Source organism: Lithohypha guttulata, assembly GCF_036872675.1.
Source record: "Lithohypha guttulata strain CCFEE 5908 chromosome Unknown scaffold_2, whole genome shotgun sequence".
NCBI classification, from domain to species: domain Eukaryota; kingdom Fungi; phylum Ascomycota; class Eurotiomycetes; order Chaetothyriales; family Trichomeriaceae; genus Lithohypha; species Lithohypha guttulata.
The window spans coordinates 26,383-46,467 of record NW_027042751.1 but is presented as its reverse complement, the minus strand read 5'-3'; the positions used below and the strand labels follow the sequence as shown (position 1 = coordinate 46,467).

The 20,085-nt window shown below is 48.2% G+C and overlaps 8 protein-coding genes across 8 annotated transcripts; 4 read left to right on the top strand and 4 right to left on the bottom strand.

Moving 5' to 3' along the window:
* Positions 1-368: 368 nt before the first annotated feature.
* LTR64_002149 (uncharacterized protein) lies at positions 369-2,269 on the bottom strand (the record flags this gene model as incomplete). The annotated part of the gene is made up of 2 exons (XM_064896522.1): positions 369-2,165; positions 2,213-2,269. 2 exons carry the CDS (start codon positions 2,267-2,269, stop codon positions 369-371), a joined length of 1,854 nt encoding a protein of 617 aa, XP_064755472.1.
* Positions 2,270-2,843: 574 nt separating this feature from the next.
* Positions 2,844-3,656, top strand: LTR64_002148 (uncharacterized protein; the record flags this gene model as incomplete). Its single annotated transcript, XM_064896521.1, has 1 exon — positions 2,844-3,656. One exon carries the CDS (start codon positions 2,844-2,846, stop codon positions 3,654-3,656), a length of 813 nt encoding a protein of 270 aa, XP_064755471.1.
* A 731-nt stretch (positions 3,657-4,387) lies between these two features.
* LTR64_002147 (uncharacterized protein) lies at positions 4,388-4,800 on the top strand (the record flags this gene model as incomplete). Its single annotated transcript, XM_064896520.1, has 2 exons — positions 4,388-4,609; positions 4,672-4,800. The coding sequence occupies 2 exons, from the start codon at positions 4,388-4,390 to the stop codon at positions 4,798-4,800; spliced, it is 351 nt and encodes a 116-aa protein (XP_064755470.1).
* Positions 4,801-6,182: 1,382 nt separating this feature from the next.
* On the bottom strand, positions 6,183-7,690 carry LTR64_002146 (uncharacterized protein; the record flags this gene model as incomplete). Its single annotated transcript, XM_064896519.1, has 2 exons — positions 6,183-6,388; positions 6,442-7,690. 2 exons carry the CDS (start codon positions 7,688-7,690, stop codon positions 6,183-6,185), a joined length of 1,455 nt encoding a protein of 484 aa, XP_064755469.1.
* Positions 7,691-8,999: 1,309 nt separating this feature from the next.
* Positions 9,000-10,160, bottom strand: LTR64_002145 (uncharacterized protein; the record flags this gene model as incomplete). The annotated part of the gene is made up of 1 exon (XM_064896518.1): positions 9,000-10,160. The coding sequence occupies one exon, from the start codon at positions 10,158-10,160 to the stop codon at positions 9,000-9,002; it is 1,161 nt and encodes a 386-aa protein (XP_064755468.1).
* Positions 10,161-11,913: 1,753 nt separating this feature from the next.
* On the bottom strand, positions 11,914-13,031 carry ELO2_1 (Fatty acyl-CoA elongase/Polyunsaturated fatty acid specific elongation enzyme; the record flags this gene model as incomplete). The annotated part of the gene is made up of 2 exons (XM_064896517.1): positions 11,914-12,239; positions 12,290-13,031. The coding sequence occupies 2 exons, from the start codon at positions 13,029-13,031 to the stop codon at positions 11,914-11,916; spliced, it is 1,068 nt and encodes a 355-aa protein (XP_064755467.1).
* A 1,241-nt stretch (positions 13,032-14,272) lies between these two features.
* LTR64_002143 (uncharacterized protein) lies at positions 14,273-15,996 on the top strand (the record flags this gene model as incomplete). Its single annotated transcript, XM_064896516.1, has 3 exons — positions 14,273-15,288; positions 15,335-15,756; positions 15,806-15,996. 3 exons carry the CDS (start codon positions 14,273-14,275, stop codon positions 15,994-15,996), a joined length of 1,629 nt encoding a protein of 542 aa, XP_064755466.1.
* A 1,485-nt stretch (positions 15,997-17,481) lies between these two features.
* On the top strand, positions 17,482-19,833 carry LTR64_002142 (uncharacterized protein; the record flags this gene model as incomplete). Its single annotated transcript, XM_064896515.1, has 1 exon — positions 17,482-19,833. One exon carries the CDS (start codon positions 17,482-17,484, stop codon positions 19,831-19,833), a length of 2,352 nt encoding a protein of 783 aa, XP_064755465.1.
* Between the last annotated feature and the right edge of the window lie 252 nt (positions 19,834-20,085).

Genomic DNA, 20,085 nt, shown 5'->3' with positions numbered 1-20,085 from the left:
ATGTGAGTGGAGACACGTTGTTGGAGTCCGAGGATCCTGGTCGAATCTGCAAGATTGCATGCTGCAGCTGGATTGAGAAGGTCTCATCTTGTGCACTGACCGGATTTGATTACGAGCTGACTGGGAGGTGATAGCATGGCTTGAATACCTATGGCAGAAGGTAATAACGACAAAGCTGAAATTTGTTCCCTCAATTTGAAGAGTGCTTGCTGCTTCGCTCACGATGGGGTGTAAAGTCGTTGTCTGTTGAGCATGCTATATCCTGACTGCAAAAGATCTACCGTGGAAGCAGAAGTCTAGTCAGTGGCGACCCAGTAGGTGAAGAACATCTCTCTCAAACAGCCGATGTCTATATCCTTCCAGGTCTTTCAACTACGAAGGAACTGTAGCCAGCTGCATGAATTTCTATCATCATGCTCACGATTCTCCCAAACCTTGAGCATCAATTGCCTCATCCTTTTGGAAGCCGACAACTTGTTGTGCATCGTGTCGACATCAAACCAAGCAGAGAAGTACTCCTGTAGATTCGGATCAATAGCCTCACAGCCTGCCACGAAAGCTGGCCACATGAGAGCATCGAACATGCCTGCTGTGTTACAGAGAGATTGGCATGTAGTGAGATACTCTTTGACGTGTACGACTCTTGCTTGAAGTAGCTCCGCATCAACCTCGTATATCCTTCGGTAGAAATATATCGCCAGTGCACTGTACAGCGTTGTTTGCATGAGGTCGGGCAGATTTCCTCGAAGTACGGGCCTGGATTTGTTGCATTGGAGGATATACCTCTCCAGTGCTTTTGCTCGAAAAGTGAAGTCTTTGAGCGACAAAACGGACGCGTCCATCTCGGCTATGCTTTTCTCATTGGCAAGTCGAATGATTTGTGAAAGCAGGGTGAGCCAAGTTTCAGGCACTCCAAAGATTTCTGGGTAGAGGGTTGCCTTCCATGTGCCTGGGCTAGCGAGGTGCAAATCGTTCTCGCCTACCTCCTGTGTCTTGAGTTCCTGAAACTTGAGTTCAAGATCACCCCAAGCACTCAAACCAAAGAAAGGCGTGTCTGCGCCTTTGACTACAACACCACTGCTCTCGACAGCATCGACAAGATTGAGAAGTAGTGGTGATCGTGACGAGGTCAAGGAAATGCTTTCTTGAAATATTCTTGCATAAGCATAGCAATGATGTAGCAGTCTTATTTTTCGTGACTTGTACGACTTGCAAAGGCCTCTGAGGCGTATAATCTTCTCAGTCTCTATCAGCAAGGTATCTGTTTCATCCCATGAACCATCAGCCATGGACAGCTGTATCATGGTCAACATGGCCATAATGATATGTTTGTACTTGAAGTGTTTGGGCGAGCTGAGCGCATCGTTGAGAGTATCCTGCAGGCATTCTCGTGCACGAGATTGAAAGAGTTGTGCTAATGCTGTCCAACGCTCATCCTGTGAGATCAGACTTAGCGCGCTGAGTGCGAGTGTGCCGAAGAAAGTGGTCAGGCTGGGAGAATCGGCATCTTGCCCGATGGTGATTGTGGCCAGTGTTTGCTTGGTAAAGGGTAAGAACAGAACGTGCCAAGGTGTCTTGTGGTGTCTCATGGGTGTCAGCATTGGAATGACCGTCTCGACGTAATGCTTCAGAAGGAGGGGTGCATTTTCGAAGGTCTTTTGCCAAAGCTCATTGTCATCAGTTTGAGTTGAAAGATTGAGTTCGCTAGGCACGGTCAATTCGTCATTCATGTTTCCGACCACTTCACCTGGTGGCAGCAGGCATTCAGCATTCCAATCCAGCGTGTCGAACGTGCAAGAATCCAGCTGGAAGTTTGAAGTGAAGACCAGGCTGTCGTCCAAGCTGGGATGCGTAGGGAGTCTGAAAGCGCCAAAAGGTCCCTGTATGATATCAATACCTTCGGAAGTAGATGTGGCCTGGCACTGGTCTTCTATGTAAGCGAGGACTCTAGAAGTATTACGGAATGGGATGGTCTGCAGCATAAGTGCATTCAGGCTCACACGCTCCTCGTCGGTGAACAGCAACTGCCTGTATCGGACCTGGCCATCGACTTTGTCATCGTCGAAGAAGATCTGCTTGAGGTATCCTGTGCAGAAAGAACCATTTTCCGTACATGTCGAGCAGGTGGGCCTGGCCTCATCGCATTTGATATGGCGGGAGCGGCACTATTATCGTGAGTAACTATGCCAACATACATCTTGACGGCACTCACTGTGCCACAGCCACGGAATGAACGAACTCTACATGGTGAGTCGATTGAATTGCTCATGGTATGGCGAATGCATGATTGCTGAGGATTAATAGCGATGTTCCAAGGGAAGTGGAAGGTGTCGGGGTTCCGGTTTAGGCTCCACCTTCCCTGGAATTCGCAACACGGGGACACCTGCCTTCTTGTTCTTTTCTTATCAATTCTCTGCAACACTTCTTCTCGAATTCTACTGAGAGAAATAACACCATCCATGAATCGAAGCATACACGTGTAGTACGTGGCTGTCTCATGCAGTGAATGCCCGCAGGTCCTTCTCCACCACAGTCTATTACTCTTCTTTCCTTACGAATACCGGCATACCCTTCCCCACCAAGTCGTATGGCCTCGAGGGCTATCCTCGTCTCGCGTCCACAGACTGAGCCTCAGATCCTTCCCCACTGTGATCAGAGCAGACTTACTCGCGCATAGTCAGATGTGTTTCCTTCTCGATAAGTGCAACAATTCCTGCTGACCAAGTGCTCGTACAGCTTTCTTCCTGTGATTGTCAACTTCGTGAGCTTTTGCTGAATTTCATAGACCTGTGGCACTTCCACACCTCACCTTACCTCCCCAGCGTTACCTCCTGTCCTTCTCCATGGATGTTCCTGGGTTCGCCTTAATTACAGGTGCGGCTTCTGGTATTGGCAAGGCCTGCGCGTTGACCTTCGCAAGAGATGGTGCAGCTGGAATCGCCCTGTTCGACTTGAACGAGGAAGCTTTGGCGGCAGTTGAGCAAGAGATTGATGAGCAACAAACAAAGATTGGCAGGTCGTGCCAGGTTCTCACACTGACGGTCAACGTGGCTGCAGAAGAAGAGGTGGAAAAAGCTGTCCTTGCTGTTGCGGAGCAATTTGGTCGACTAGACTACGTTGTGAATGCTGCTGGCATTGCGATCAAACACCAAGGCGGTACTGCTTTCGCAGACACTGCCGCCTGGCAGAAGACGCTGGACATCAATCTGACCGGTACCTTCTTCGTCCTGCGAGCGACTGCGAAGATCATGCTGAAGCAAGAGCCCATCTTGTCGAGCATAGATGGTCGACCGCTTCAGAGGGGCTCAATCATCAACTGCAGCTCGATCCAGGGCGTAGTCGGTGTCCCTTTGTCTGCTGCCTATACTGCCTCGAAGCATGCGGTGATAGGCTTGACTCGAACTGCCTCGGAGGACTACGCTAAAGACGGCTTGCGTATCAACGCCATATGCCCTGGCTACACCGAAACCCCCATGACCACAAAATCGCCCTTGATACTGCAGGCGATGGTGGAGCGAGTGGCTACTGCAGTGCCCATGCAGCGTATGGGTCAACCTCATGAGATCGCTGATGGTGTCGTATACCTGGCTGGTGGTAGGAGTTCTTTCGTGACCGGAACTGCCTTGTCTGTGGATGGAGGATATACGCAAAGGTGAGATCAGCATACTAAGTACGCTGAGTCCTTAGCGGTTCTCGATGCAGTTCTCGGAGTAAAGATTAAAAAGTCATGCAGCAACTAAGTTTATTCTATACGTTTCTCTTCCTTCCGATATGCCAAGCTGGCACACACAACGCGCACGCTCCCAGGCAAATACTGATTCCACTAAACATTTGAGCCCTCTTGTAATCATTCATTTCCGTGTTGACCAATATACCTGCAATAGGTGCACCTATCAGAGCGGCGAATGAGACGATACACCACATCATTCCTGAACGAGCACCTACCACGTGCGCCGGCGACAAGCGCGGAAGAACAGCATTTGGCAACGAGACCGTGATTCCAGACATGAAGCCTACAAGCACTCCCCAGACCATGATCCCGGTTCTAGACTGAATCCCTATCCAACATAAGATTAACGTACCCAGACTGAATGCACCAACAACCAGTGTCCATGCTGGTCCGATTCTCCTCGACTGGGCCACAAAGGCGGGCAGTATACGACCTGCAAAAGACCCTGCATTCATCATCGCCAGCAGGTCAAAGGCAAACTCTGTACCGGTCCGCATCTTCAATTCGGCATACACAGGGATCGTGAAAGGAGGAATCCAATATCCCAGCTCGACGAGGAAGAGACCGATGCACAAAAGAATGTAAGGAGGCTCTTTGAAAGCTGACAGGTCCAGAAACCCTCGCCGAGGAGGAATTGGAGATTTAGGCCAGAGTAGAATGACTGCTGACGCTGATGTTACGAGTGTGAATAGGGCAAAGACACGGTTGAGCCAGTCGAAGCCGATTCTGGAGACGAGCGATCTAAACGTGATCGGGAGGATGACGCCGCCTACTGCTGCTCCGCTGGCTCCAATACCAAGAGCGATTGGGCGGAGGTTTGTGAATGCGTTGGCAACTGCTGCCACAGCTGGTACATATGTCAAGCCTTGTCCTGCACCTGTCAGTCAGTGAGGTATGCTGCTTGGGGACTGACCTGTTCCTATGCATACTCCTTGAGATAGCAAGATCGAGGCATAGCTATGGCTAAAGCTGAGTGTCAAATGTCCGAGAACGACGAGAAAGCATCCAAAGCTGAGTACACTGCGACTATAGCCACGGTCGAAGAATGGACCGGCTACGACGCCAGCTAGTCCGAGCAGAAAGACTTGCATGGTTCCAATCCATGATATCTTTGATGGTGAAGATGTGGCGAGAAGATTCGTCTGGTAATATGCCTGATATGCGCCGTAGGTGGCGGCAACTCCATAGGTGTTGATGAAGACGAGGAAGCAGCCAAGCACCTTGAGCCATGCAGCGACACTTTTGTCAGGAGCAGGGTGTGATACTGTTATGGTTGTGTGTCGTGAGTTCGCAGCGTCCATCGTTGGGTGATTGACCAACAGCGTCCATGTTGTGTTGTGGTCTGAAGTGATTGTTTCCGTCCAAAAGATTGAGTAATGACGTGCTTACTTTGATTTTCGCTGTGCTGCCAAGCCTCGTGAATCTCTAGCTCAGGCTCATAGATAGGCCTGAATTTCATTTCAGGTATTGCAGATGTTGCTTCAACATCGAAAGCTGTGAACAATGCTTTGCAAAACTTCGCCTTGGGCTTTTCACGCTACGAAGCTCGACCTTGGGCTGATATCGGCCTCGTGTCATTAGGGAAGTATTCTGAAACTGCATGATGCAGCGAATTGGTCGGAAACTAGCTCCGTCTCGGTTGGTCGAGTAATTCACTATACGGCATTTTGCAGGCCTACAGATAGTGTTCTCTCGAAAGAGGCAGAGGGAGAGAGGGAAAGAGGGACAACAGTATCGCACCATACCTCTGCGGCGTAAAGAAGCTGAGTTGAGCTTTCACTTATGACATCTTATCGAATCAACAACGGCGAGTGCTTGAATAATAGCAACAGCGCTGCGGTCTGGACATCCCTCGGAGCCCGTTGAACAGTTGCGACCAGTCGTTGTAGCTGTGCGTTACCGACCACTCCACGACACTTTGCGACTTAGTTCAGTACTGGCCCGTCTTACCAGTATCCTTGCGCTACCATACAACAGCAGGCGAGAACTTCGCTGTGTCCAATGTCGATCCCATCTGCAACCGACGCGAGGGCGGTCGAAACGGGTTGAAGCTGCATATGCATCACATAGCGATCTACAACGTTCGACAGCAACTAAGTTGGCGCCAACTGTGACACCGGACGGTTACGGCGCCGATTGTCTATCAGCGGATCACCCACGAGTACCAGAATACTGGCATTTCTCTAAGCGTACACTACAATAGTGTTGAAACAGACGGATCGATAGGTCGATCGTTTCTGTTTATCTCGTGTTCATAGCTGGATCTGAACTGACGTGTACGTGCTATGTGCTATAGACTAACGCAACTAACGATTCAATCGGGACATAGCTCAGCTTAGCTAGGTAAAACGGTACAACAACTTCCTGAACACAGCCAAGCAAATGGTGGGCAAGGGCACTAAAGACGAGGCACAAAAGAACGAAGCTCACTCGGTTGTCCATCAACTGACTCTTATTCCTCTGCTGAAACCCCCTGTCTAAGCGCATGGAATGTAGTCGGCAATGCAGCATGCAATCTAACTTGTACACCATTACCACTCCGGTTCTCGATTGTATGATGGAACCTCATTGGCCCAGGTGCTTCAACATTCTCGATTGCATCGAATGTCTGAAGTAATCGAATGATCACGTACATTACTTGAGTCCTTGCGAACTGTTCTGGGACAGGCGTTAGCAATACAGAGATGGGCAGATGACTAAGTAAAACTTACGTCCTAGGCATTGTCTAGCGCCAGATCCAAAAGGAATGAAGTCCCAGTCAGCCCTACGACCTGTCCACCTTGACGGCTTGAATAAATCTACATCAGGTCCCCATATATCCTCCCGATGCTGCATGGAATAAGTAGGGATGAGGATCTGACGACCTTTTGATACGAAAACTGGCGATAGACCGTCTGGACCACCACCTCGAGGAAGAGTAGTGTCCTGCAATGCTGCTCTTTCATTCATTGGCACGATCCCAACCATTCGTATGGTCTCGTTGATGACTTGAGGCATAAACGTCATTGAGTGTATTCCCTTGAAAGTGATTTCTATTGGAGTTCCATTCGACGTGAAAGTGTTCAAGATTTCCGCCCGCAGAGTCTGGAAAACATCTTCATGTCGAGCTAGGAAATACACGATCCAGCCCATAAGTGCTGCAGTCGTATCACGAGAAGCATGAAGTACGTTCAAGGTCTCGTTACGAAGTTCAGCAGGATTTCGTGAATGCTTGGCGAGTTCATCAAGCAGGACATACTTGTCTTGCATGTCGCTGGAGCGCTTCTCTTCGTTAGTCTGCTCCAAGGCTTTCCGAACGAAGTAGTCGACAAAACTTCGGAGACCTTTGCAATGCTCCGAGTATCCATCGGAATTGACGAGCCAGCTATATTTCGCTAAAGCGCCTTGACGATCAAGGATGTGCTTCACTTCGTCAAGATGGGCTCCAAAATTAGCGACATCTGGTGCTTCTGGGTCTCTGCTTAATGGTAGCCTCGAGCGCGCGTCGACGTCTTGGCTCCAAACACTTTGGCCGTACTTATGGAAATCAGATGGAGTTCCGGGCAATATATATTGTCCACTTACCAAGAATTCAGTACTTATGTCGAGGGTACAATATGAGAACAAAGGCTGCAGATCAACCTTGCTAGTCCACAAATCTTGGGTGGGCCTCAGTTTCTTAAACAAACTCTGCACATGTTTCTCAAACATTGGCAAATTTGCAGTATTATCCCGGGTGAATTGTGGTCGAATGAGACGTCGAGAGTGCTGCCATGCTTCACCACGTGCAGTCATAACCCCCAGACCGAACGCAGACTTGAAGGTCTTCTCACGATGAGGACCTATATCGAAGTCCGCAGACTGGGTGTTGAAAATTGCCTTGATGTTATCGATATCACGGGTGATTAGCAGCTCGTAGTCGAAGACACAGGCTCGCACGGTATGCACATCTTTTCCGATTTCATTGATGGCAGCATGCATCCATTGAGGTCCCCATTCAGCTTTAGTTGCTGCGACACTCTCGCGTAAGGTATTAATACCCCAAAACCCTCGATTTCGAGCAACCGGGGGTGGGAGACAACCTCTTCTTTGTGCTTCACGAGCAATATGCCTTCTTGTTGAGAATAGCTTGATTATTTGGTAGACAATAAAAGCTACTGAGGCATACCCGAAGGCACATGAATATGAAAATGCCATGATCATTATCGTTGATACTAGGAGAATACTATCACATCAAGTTCCGAATATTGTACAGTCTATGTGACACAAATAAGACAGGCCCGAGACTATGAGTATAGAGTTAAACCCTGAGCTCACATATCGGCACGATGCTCTCATACTCAACCACACCTATAAGAACGTACCGACGTTACAGGCGTCATGTTCAAGCAGTGTTGCGACTCAGCGTCACATGCCCCACAAAGTTGCAACTGTTTTTGCGCACAATGCGCGCCAGTCGTTCAACTCATCAACAAGTATTTATCATTAACTTTGACAAGAAGAGCCTCAAGAGTTTCCCCATGCGTGATAGCACTATTTCAGAAGTCTTGAAGAGAGATCTACTGTGGCAGGACAATAGTCCTGCAGATCTTTATTGATGAACTACCAGATCCGTCAATGTTGAGTCTCAATCATAGAAGCTAAGACAAAATCTGTATGGATAGATGAGGAGCACGACCAATGAAACGGAATGACTCTGTGTCTTGTAAGAGCGCAAGGAGTTGATCGACGATGTCGGGTAAAATGGCAGATGGGTTCAGAAGAACGTCTCCATGCTCCAGACTGGAGGAACCTCGCTGGCACGAAGCTGAGGTCACGGAAGTCCCAGTCATGCGCTGTTCTACATTATTCTGTTGGATGTCGTTCGTTTGGTACTTCGACCTTCAACACACAGGTTTGGAGTTGATACTTTGGAGCGAACAAACTTAATCCACCGAGCGAGGACCGGAAGCGGACGGGGCACTCTTTATGTCAACATGGAGATTGTGGAACTCATGGATCTCTCGGCTACCGCTAGACCTGCAGCTGAACTCCGGTCGAAGTTTCAGCCCTAGTTCCACTATTCCGATGGATCTTCAGGTTCCACTGTCCCGGGCAATATCCACCATACCGACTCGTTAGCACACTAGCGGCTAGTCGGCCAGGGCCCTGGCACGTGAAGTTTAAGTGTAAACGCTACGATTGTAGTGCAGAGATCATTTCCGTTACTGTGTGCACGAAACGTGAATAAAATCATGTAACGAAATGCTTCCCCCACTATCTCAGGGACTCCACATGAATCATCAGAAACTCACAGTAGCTGGTAGTTGCTTAGGCCTCCAAGCTGTGCCAGAGTCGTCACGACACCCTCAATTCCATGGCCGTCATAGTGACGACCTAACGCAGGACCGTCACTACCACTAAATTCGTCCTCCAGTACACCTTGCTTAGCTAGTACTCCAACAGTCTCCAAGCCTCGTTGTCGCTCCCTTTCAATGCGTTCGCGAGTCCATTCAATCTTGACTTGATCTGTGCTTGATCTGCGAGATTCATCGTAGCTGCTCTCACTGTCAGAGCCTTCGATCTTTTCAACATCATCCATAGCAAGTTTGACGGCCTCGCGCCTAGTTAGTCCTTCGGCCATGTTGGTCTTGAGTTGTGCGTGAACAGCGTCTGTCTGTATATCCTCCTTCGCCGGTAGTAAGCCAGCGAGTTCGAGCATGACTTCCGGCGCGACAGTCATGCGGCCGTTTTTGAAGACGACTTTGCTCAGCGCTGTTGCACATACAGAGCTACACATTGGCTTATCAAAATTGCGATGAGACTTCTTGCCGTTGCTGTTCTGCTGAGGATATAGACTGTGCTCTGTGGGCTCGATCTTGTCGCCTTGTTTGACAAAATGAGTGACGAGGTAGAACCACTTCTCGTCCCATGACAAGATCCTCGTCCACATGTCGTACGCCTCGTAAGGCTTGAACTCTTTCCTGAAAGTGCACGAGACAGCTCCCAACGGCATAGTAAATTGACTGCGAGGCTGTCCGCTCAGACCGTTCATCGTAGTACCGCCGCGGAACTTTTCAATCGAATGGCTGAACATGGTGGTGATGAGATGTGTTCGTGCGATGTCGACGTCGGTGAAGTATGTGCTGTTTGACTTGTGACCGAAGACATCGATTTCTGTAATGGGTGCTTTGGAAGAGGTAATCATGGGTTGGAAGAGGTGGTCTGGTGTGAGTTTATGTGGTGAACGCTGGGATTTTAGAACGAAGCGGATGGCATTGAGGATGCGAAGGTGATAGATGAATGGAAAATTCTTGAAATTGATGGCAATCAAGAGGATGAGTAAAGTGTTCCATAGCAGAGAAAGGTTGAGGTATTGCCAGAGGCCTGTCGCGAGTGTAGAAACATCGTGGCTGACGATATGTTGTTGCTTCACAAAGGAGTTGCAGTCTTGGATTGAGATAGTTGCCATGATGTTAGTGATGATAGCTGGGACAGCTCGAGCTGCTTCTTCGTGAGGTGACACTAACAGGCGTATACAGAACGTCTGAACCTAGAGTCACAAGATGATAGTCCAGGAAAGCCAAGCTTTATTATAAAGTAATTGGTCGAGGATCCGTCAATTAGCCAGCACGACCCCAAGTCGTGGGAATTTGTTTACCTTCATCATAAACGTAGCCGTTGATGAAGACAGCCCCTGCGTCGTGGCGTTGTGTCAACTAAATCAGCAGTTGACATTCAAGCACTGCAATAGAAGGATTGACATTCATTAGTGGCTCTGAGTTATTAGGAGATGCATCGAAGTGGAAAAATTTATTGACGTTTCGCTTGCCGAAATTGCTGCTTCTACTAATGCCCTGCAGCATCGCGGATCGCCAGCATGCTGATCACATCACTCGTCACATGACAGAAAGACGCTCTATCTAGATTAGATTGCTTGTTCGTCAACAGCTTGTCAACATCTTTCAGAGTTTCGAGCTACAACCCAAAGAGGTTGGCTGATGCTTCAATGTGACGGTGATTGACGTAACAACCAGCGCCCGCTTGTCTTTGGTCAAGCGCGTACCAAAGTCCAAACAGCAACAACAACAACAGGCTCACGATGAGGATAGTGGCGTTTTAAAAACTCTGCTAAGAACACTGAAATTTCTGGTGCCGAATGATATCAAGCACTGTAACGGAATATATGCAAGATCTACGGACACGCTCCGTAAACTGGTTGGAAGAGACAGTATTTCAGCCAGTAACGCCGAGAAACAACCATGGCAGTCTACTAAGCCAAATTCGAACGGTCTGGTACTTTTGCAAAGTCAGATACCAGTCTCGAATTGAGGCTTGATATTGAGCCTCACTTATAATAAATACTATGTGGCTGCGTATCCAGTTTTGTTGTTGTCGTTCATTTTCATTAGAGACAGGAGACGGGTGATAGTGGTAAGACATCATGAAAAGCGCCATTCACACTCACTAAAGAACGAACGTTTGTCATGACGAAAGAGCTCGGCTAAAAACATACCTACTGTTGGACAGTTGAGACAAATTTATGAGCATTCAGTGAAGCCGAATAGCATGTGCTGTAGTCGACAAGGTCTTCCATATCGGCTGCACGCCAGACGATAATATACCTTTTTCAGTAATCGCCGCAATAAGAGGACTACTAAAGTTTGGGCACAGTACGTTTTCTATAGGGTACGGGTTAATCTTCAGGTCCGCTGGAAGTGGATTCTAAGAGACGCCAATGTCTTAACCCGGCTTCCTGAACGCCCACATGTCCCGATTCAGAGACCCAGCAAACTTTCTCCTACGGGCTGACGGCATGTGGCTTCACGTAAAAGCTGAGGATCTGCGACTGAAAAGTGGAGCTTGCTCTTATTTGAACGTCCACAACATGCTGGAGCATTGTGGACGTGATCCTATCGTGTAATATCTCTACAGGAAAGCAGAAGATGAATGTATACTTAGAAAAGATGTGACTATTGTATACCAATTTTTGATGAAGAGTCAATGATTAGTGAAGTGTCTTGGATTGTTTTACCCAGTAAGCAACAAATCAGATTTGCATAACATACGTATATGAAAATAAGTAATTATGAACATGATTACTAAGAGCTGAACCACAAACCATTAACCGTTCCCAATATGATACCCACTGCGTGCTAGTATTTAGCTCGGCAGAACATGAAAAACGCCCTTGCTACCTTCCATTAGGCTGACTGCGACAACGATTATATCGAGATTGAACATTTTTCATCCCTGAGAGTCTCTACGACCGTGGTCCCAGCTGTACGAAGGGCGTCCACAGTCTTCTCAGAAGCTTCCTCAAGTGTAGGTACTTGAGTTTTCGAAGCCTTCTTCAAAGCCTTTTTGGCAGCAGCTGGCTTCTTGTAGGTTGACAGATAAAATCCAATGAATAGGAAAAGATATGATGAAATGATGGCGCAGCCAGTTGCAGCAGCAAGCTCCTGCTTTGGATCACCGCAAGTGCCCACGTGAGGGAGCGATGGTGCGTATGTGCTAACAGCATAGTTGTAACAGGCGAAGTAGATAAATCCTGATCATATTAGCACTTGATGTATCGTGATAGATTGCGAGATTGCTTACCGAGGTCAAGAACAAATTGAGAAATCTGTAGCATTGTAATGTACTGCTTCCACCATACACGGACGCCACGAGCGGACTGGTAGTAGTACCAATACATGACGACGTGAACCGTCAGATTGAGTGTGATGGGGACCCAAGATACAGAAGTTTGGCCCACGAGTTGAGTGTAACATAAGAGAGCGGTCGCACCATGGTGGTAGGTGTGTAGTAGAGTGAGAGGTTTCTTCTTCAGGACAAGGAAGACTGTATCCAGCAGCTCCAAATATTTTGTCAGGTAGTTGAGGTAATACAGGACGACGAGTGGTTTAGTCCAGCCACTAACTCCACAAACATTGTCGTATAGGCCGTTGTTCCAAATGCTAGGTACTATTTGCTGTAAGAACAAGACCAGGAGGGCACCGGAGATGGCTGTGAGGTAAAAGTTGTGAATGATGAATGCTGTGTGAAGCTTGAATGCGGGACGATTAGCCATCAAGGCACGTCCGCCGAAGATAACCACATAATATGTTGCAATCCACGATAGAACAGCTTTAGTGGTTGAAATTGGGGTCGAACCCTCCTCGAATCTGAAATCCTGTGCAGGATATCCCACAAGAGTTGTCCATGCTTTGTCAAATATCGACCAGGGATCAATGTTGAGATTCACAGGAGTTAACTCAACGGTACCACTGGAATGAAATTGGGGAACTGCATATGGGAGCAGGGTTGCCGCAGCAGAGATGGTCGAATTCATGAAAGTCATGGTGAAGAACAATGTCGGAGGTGTCAGAGATGTCTAAGATGTACTTGAGTAAAGAATGAATGAGTGTGTACGAGAGAAAGATCTTGATGGGCGAGAGTCGTGCCAAAATATATCACCATCAGAGTCTCATGAATGGATCGAGCACAAGTGGAATTGGTGAGGTAAGTGGTGTTCGGTCAATAATCCCCTTCCGTGTGTAGCAACGATCTCATGTAGGAGATTGTATAGCTTGGAGTGATCTTCTCCATAACTTTGTCGCTTACAGTAGGTGGGCGATGTATCTCTGCTCGAATCCGCTCCTAAGAATTTCCAGGGGCCGGCCATCAAATCAGACTGTTCACACAAAACAAGCCCAGCAAGTGTCGAAGCAAGGATGCCACTAATTCGATGGGTCTGCGATGAGTGAGGACTCGTTCAGCTCTCGCGCTTCTTCCGGCAATCGATACTCCACGATGAGAAAGGCTGAACGTCATGTCCATGAGCTTGACTATACAGGCGCTACCAATATCGCAGCGGACAACACCATGAATATCTTTCGGAGACCCGAAGCAAATGGTAGCCAGTGAAGGCAATATTTGGTAGCTCCACGATGTCGATCATGGCACCTCATCATCAGTTCTCCCCTTGCTTGATATTCGCCGTCGCCAAGCGTTGAGGGAGCCATAATCTGTAGACTTGGCGATCAATTCCTTCGCTGTCGACACATAGACATTAAGTGGATTTAAACTTTGGTTGTCTATTCATCAATCTGTTGCACATGCAGATTATGCTGAATCGATTCGTACCAATAGGATTATGTCAAGCTTTTCCTAATAAGGCCGCGGGCAGAGGACTCCACATTACCGGGAAAAAATCTCCCTGACCCACCAACTTGTCCTTTCTCCGTGAGACTACTTTCCTTGACGTCGATCTTCTGGATCAAGCTTGTGCAATCGCCGTCTGACAGGCACTGATGCATGAAGATTAGATCACGAAAGGCTCATGTCATGTCTGAGTACAACCAAGCGTGGATTGCATGTAGGGAGGCTCGACTCACCAATGCGAACCGAACCATGCTCCTCGAGCGGATAGTATTGTTGGCAATCATACGCCCCTGTATTCTGCGTGTTGCCATCATCGTTAGTGTGCATAGGTACGCCGGTTTTAAGTATTGAGCTGAGGTTATCAACATGCTCATTAACCCTCTCTCTTCCGCATCTAACTGTTCTTCGTCTGGACAACTTCATTAAAAACATTCCAATATGGCTCTTCAAGTACCATTCGTGCCTTATGTCGCAGCGATAACCGTGGCTGGGTACTCAGTAGGCAAGCTGAGCGAAACAACTACAGCAAGCATCCTTTCCTGGTTACTTCCAACAGCTGTACTGTTGCATGTTTTCTATTCTTCCTATATCTATCCTTTTTATTTATCTCCTCTACGACACGTTCCAACAGTGCCAGGATTTCCACTATGGGGTCAGTTCTACGAAATCATCACCTCGGAATGTGCTGTTCCTGCCAGAAAATGGCATGCACAGCATGGTGGTGTAGTGCGCTACTTCTTTCCTTTTGGTTCAGAACGTCTCTCTATTGCCGACGACGATGCTATCAAGCAAATGACTGTGCGAAACCCTTACAACTGGCCAAAACCTTTACGAGCTAAAGCTTGGATGTTGCCAGTTCTTGGCGAAGGTGTACTTCTTGCTGAGGGCCAAACACACGTACAGCAAAGAAAAGCTTTGACACCAGCATTCTCTATAACATCCATCCGCTCCTTGATGCCTGTTTTCTGGAAGAAAGCACTCCATATGTCAGAACTATGGGATACAGAAGTACACCAAGAACCAACAAAGACCAAGTCCTTCGAGGTTCTGGAATGGTTGAACAGGACGACTTTGGATATTATCGGCAAGGCAGGCTTGGGAACCGATATCGACTCGCTAGATGATCCAGAAACTCCTCTAAGACAAGCCTACAGAGCATGCTTCGACTTTGGTCTACAAGCACGTATCATCAACGGTCTGGCGGCGTTCACACAACTTGTGCGACTGGTTCCGGCGAAGACCAACAAGGATATTGCCTTTGCCAAGAACACAATTCTTTCACGAGCGACCGATATCATCAAGCAGAAGCAAGTTGAAGCCCAGGAAAACAAAAAGACTTCTAAACCCAAGGATATTATTGGACTTATTGTCCGCGACAATATGACAGCTTCCAAGGAGGATGCTCTGACCATCGACGCGATGCGCGATCAGGTGATGACCTTCCTTGGTGCAGGGTAAGTACTTGCCTTCACTTTTTCAGTCTGCGCTAATGATATCCAGGCACGATACTACTGCCACATCCGCTGCTTGGACGTTGATGTTGCTTGCGAAGCACCCTGAGATACAGACCAAACTCAGAAATGAGATTCGCGAATCCTTGCCCTTCTTGTTCGATGATTCTAAGAGATATGATTCTGCGATGTTCGAGAAGGCTGATGTCGATTTGCTACCATATCTGGAGGATGTCTGCAAGGAGTCATTGAGATATATTCCATCCATCCCGATGACAGTGCGCAGGTCGCGCGAAGACGATCAGATGGGTGGTTACTTCGTTCCAGCTGGCACCACTGTCTACCTGATGGCAAATGCTATCAACCGGTTGGAAAGCTACTGGGGCCCTACTGCAAATACCTTTGACCCTGATCGCTGGCACAATCTCCCACCTACCTATACCACGAACGCTTTCATGACATTTTTACAAGGTAAGCTACTCCTCGTTCACGATTGTTGGTCGGTCGTTAACTGTCATAGGTCCACGTGGGTGCATTGGCAGAAAATTTGCCGAAGTTGAGATGAAGGCCTTGCTTTGTGCGCTGCTGAGTAAATTCACCTTCGAGATGGACAAGACTTTCAAAGAGGATCCCGAAGACTTGAAAATGTGGCGACTCGTCTTGCGACCAAGAGATGGTATCAATCTACAAGTTTCACCTATTAAAGCATAAGCGGCATGCTTTGGTTTCTCCTTCAATCTCATTCTAGTCTCGGTTTTTGAATAGTTGGTACAGAATTTAGGCGGTTGTCACAAAAGAATAGAGCATTATGAATATTAACAGAATAATCACGAAATTTTCATTTCTACACAAATGCACACTGGCAAAAAATGTCTGCTATACTTTCATGCCTTACCAAATGTTCTTTGCTGCCGTTATGCTAACATCGTGCTTGGGCTCTTAGCAAGCATGCAATTGAGTCACTCCCCCAAGACATATGATCATCATCTCGAGCGAATCATTTATCAAAGGAGTGGACAATGATGGGAGCTGATCGGCAACACCACGGGCGTGGTACGGGCGAGCCCCAGGTGACACTTTTGCTCGATCGGCAATGTCTGCGTGCTTCAGAAGTGCAGTCCTGCGGCTTCGAGGGTTATCTCCTTGGATAGTGGAATCCCTCACTCAAGACGGTAATTACTGTAGTCGTAGGATAAAATTCCGAGAATGTAGGGATCTGCACTGCGAAGTATGTGACAACAAAAGTTCTAGCAGACCTTGCCTACCGAAGCACGCTAGGATCAGAATAGGATGCCTTATCTCTAGTTGGAGGATCTGCAGGAGAAATGCGGCTTTGACATTTGATACCGGATCAAAATTACCACCAAGACGATGATATTAAGGACTAGTAGATCGTTTATGTCAATTCTGCAGGCGGCCCTCGCTTGGCGCATGCCAGGGTAGGATTCTAGCGCAGATAAGCTTAAATCGACCAAGTCCTTACCCACCATACGTAATCATTCTTCTCCACAGCGCAACAGCCGACGATGGATTGGCTTCGTCCGATTGTAATGCCTGCACCACGTATGATAGTCCTCTTACCAGACACTCTGTTCGCGTCCAAGTGACGAATAACACGAACACTGGATGAAATTCTTGTCATGCCAAAATACAGTACTTGCGGCGCGCTTCGTCCAATGACACGTCATGAGGGGGGCACGACAGTATGAACACCATCTTCACTTCTTGGAACCTCAACATGTCCACATCGCCGCTACCCACCGCGCTTGGACGTCTGGGGCTGCCCAACTTGGTGAGTCTGACGACAATCGTCCGGACCAGGAAAACTGGAAACGCAATCACCTTGGAACAATACTTTTCAGGTTTGCCAATACATGGAGACAGACACGATTTTGGGCTTTCCATTCTCGTTGACATGCAGGTTCTGTTCCTCCGAGATTGACTATGTGACAGAACAACAAGACCTGGTTCTCCTGTTCGGCACTACCACTGTCTCCTCTGCTAGCATATATTGGTGGCGCCGACGTCATTTGTCGCCTGTTGCGGCCAAGGAAACTGCTACATCGAACGCTCGATCAGTGACTCCTACAGGTTAGAAGTGTTCGCTCGCACATGACTCTCGCAGAGGTGAATGGGATTCACACTTTTGTTATCCTGCCTGTAACAGAGCCTTTTGTCTGATTAACCTTGACAACAATGGCACATTTTACTGCCTCATATGGTCAGGGCGACAACAACGACTGGCTCAACGACTTGTTTAGAGACATAGCCCAAACCACAGAGCACAACATTGACGATGGCAACCGTGATCGAAACTCGCGAATTAGCATTAGACGCAGCAGAACAGTTTTATCTACTCGATCGGCAAACTCACCATTCGAGGCCTTGTCGCGTTTCAAGAGCCCTGATCGAAGTGAGCCTCCAGCAACTAATGAGAGTGTGAAGGCTTTGTTACCTTGTACTCCCTCGAGACCTGTCTCAGGCGTGTCGACAAGACTATCGGCCGACTGCCATGATAGAACCAGTATAGGATCACCAATATCGAGGCTGTCATCCAATCTTCCTCCATCTACTATAGCCTTTGATAGCAAGTCAAGCAGCAGTGGGACGAAGCACTTAATTCCTCGCCCTGCGGCGACTCACCACCGACAGCAATCCTTCAGTACCCGTCTCTCCACAATTTCGTCGTCCAGCTCGATAGCTTCTGATTTCTCCGGCTTTGCACCTCATCCAGGTGTCCGACCACTAGCCATTACCGAGGACAGATCAGTCCTGGGCAAAGCAGCTGGTCCTACAGATGACGACCACGAGTACCCGGGTCCTTTGCCTCTAGCATTGATCATCGTCGGTATCTGCTTGTCAGTCTTTCTCATCTCTCTCGATCGTAACATCATCACAACGGCAATACCAGAAATTACTGCTCGGTTTCATTCATACGACGATATAGGATGGTATGGCAGCGCCTACCTGCTCACCGCGTCAGCTTTCCAACCCCTCTACGGGAGAATTTATATGTCATTCGACACAAAACAGTCTTTTCTCTATGCTGTCGGCGTATTCGAAATTGGTTCATTGATCTGTGGCATCTCTCCCTCATCGAAGGTCCTCATCATCGGTCGTGCTATTCAAGGCGTGGGTTCAGCAGGCATTCTGACTGGTTCTTTCGTGGTTGGTACGCACTCGGTCAGGCTGCAGGCTCGTCCTATCCTGTTCGCTTTCGTTGGCATTCTTTATGGAGTTGGTGCCCTGTGCGGACCTCTCCTTGGAGGCGTCTTCACAGACCTTATCTCTTGGCGCTGGTGCTTCTACATCAACCTCCCTGTCGGAGGCATTACGTTCCTTTCTGTTCTCATCTTTTTCACATCACAAAAACACGACTCTTCTATTGTAAGCATACCCTTCACGAAGAGGGTCCTTGCTCTTGACTGGATCGGCAATCTCATTCTTCTTGGAGCCTGCACAATGCTCTTTTTGGCACTGCAATTTTCTGAAGAACGCCACTCGTGGTCTAGCGCCCGCTGCATTGGCCTCATCTGTGGCTTCGGTGTTACAGCAATGGTTTTCGTTGCCTGGATGTTTCACAAGGGCACAGCGGCTCTTATTCCTGTTCATGTGATCCGCCAACGAACAGTCGCTGCCTCTTGTGGAGCAGCCTTTTTCATATATGGTGCTCTCCTTCTTCATTCATACTATCTACCTATCTGGTTTCAGGCTGTCAAGGGCGCTTCAGCAATCGGCTCCGGTGTGAATATGATCCCCTACATGGTCGTCAACGCCTTCTTCTCGCTGTTTGCAGGCATCTTCGTCTCCAAGAACGGTCTGTTTGCGCCTCCTGCTATCATTGGCTGTGCCATTGGCACTGTCGGTGCAGGTCTTCTTGCCACCCTCCAACCCAACACTTCCACCGCCACCTGGGTCGGATTTGAGGTACTTATCTCTGCAGGCCTAGGCATGGCTATTCAGCAAGGTTTCAGTGCCGTTCAAACCGTCTTGCCTTTGAAAGAAGTTCCCATCGGTACGGCTGCTGTCGTGGCCTGCCAATCTGCAGGTGGTGCCATCTTCGTGTCTATTGGCAATACGCTTCTACAAAATCACTTGCTAGATGAGAACAATGCAAACGCGATCCCTGGTGTTAATATCAGATCAATAATCGAGCTTGGTACGATACGGTTTCGTGCTGTTGTACCTGCGGCTGATCTACCCGCATTGATCAACTTGTACAACGACGCGTTGCAAGCTGCCTTAATTGCGGCAGTTCCATTGTGTGGCTGTGCGTTTCTCTGCTCTCTATGCATGGAGTGGAAGAGTTTGAAGAGAAAAGCTGTAGGTGAGCCTGTGGACACAGAGTCGAATGCAGCGAAGGTCAGTGAGAAAAGAGAAGATGCAGACTCAGGAGTGAACGGGAATACCGACAGCACGACGATCAGTAGTGCTGCAACGCTCGGTGGTGATGGGCATGATGACTATGAGAAGCCGAAACCGAGCTTTAGTGGCATTCGATCCATTAAGAGGTTCTCGAGAGGATCAGAGAAGAGTTCGAAGAGGTAGTGTACAAAGAATCTGGTGTTCGAAAGTCTATGACAAGATATTGGGAAGAGCGGCAAGAGTTGTTGTCAGCTCTTGTTCAGCTACAGGCAGACATATAATGATAATGTTTACTATTTGGTCTGGATAGAAGTCTGGGATAACTCTCAAGGCCGAGCATCACTACGTTGCTAATCTCCTGGGTCCATACAAGATTCCAGACGCCGTTGGTTTCACAGTCAGAAACTGTACCTTCCGTGAGCTCCGTAAACATGA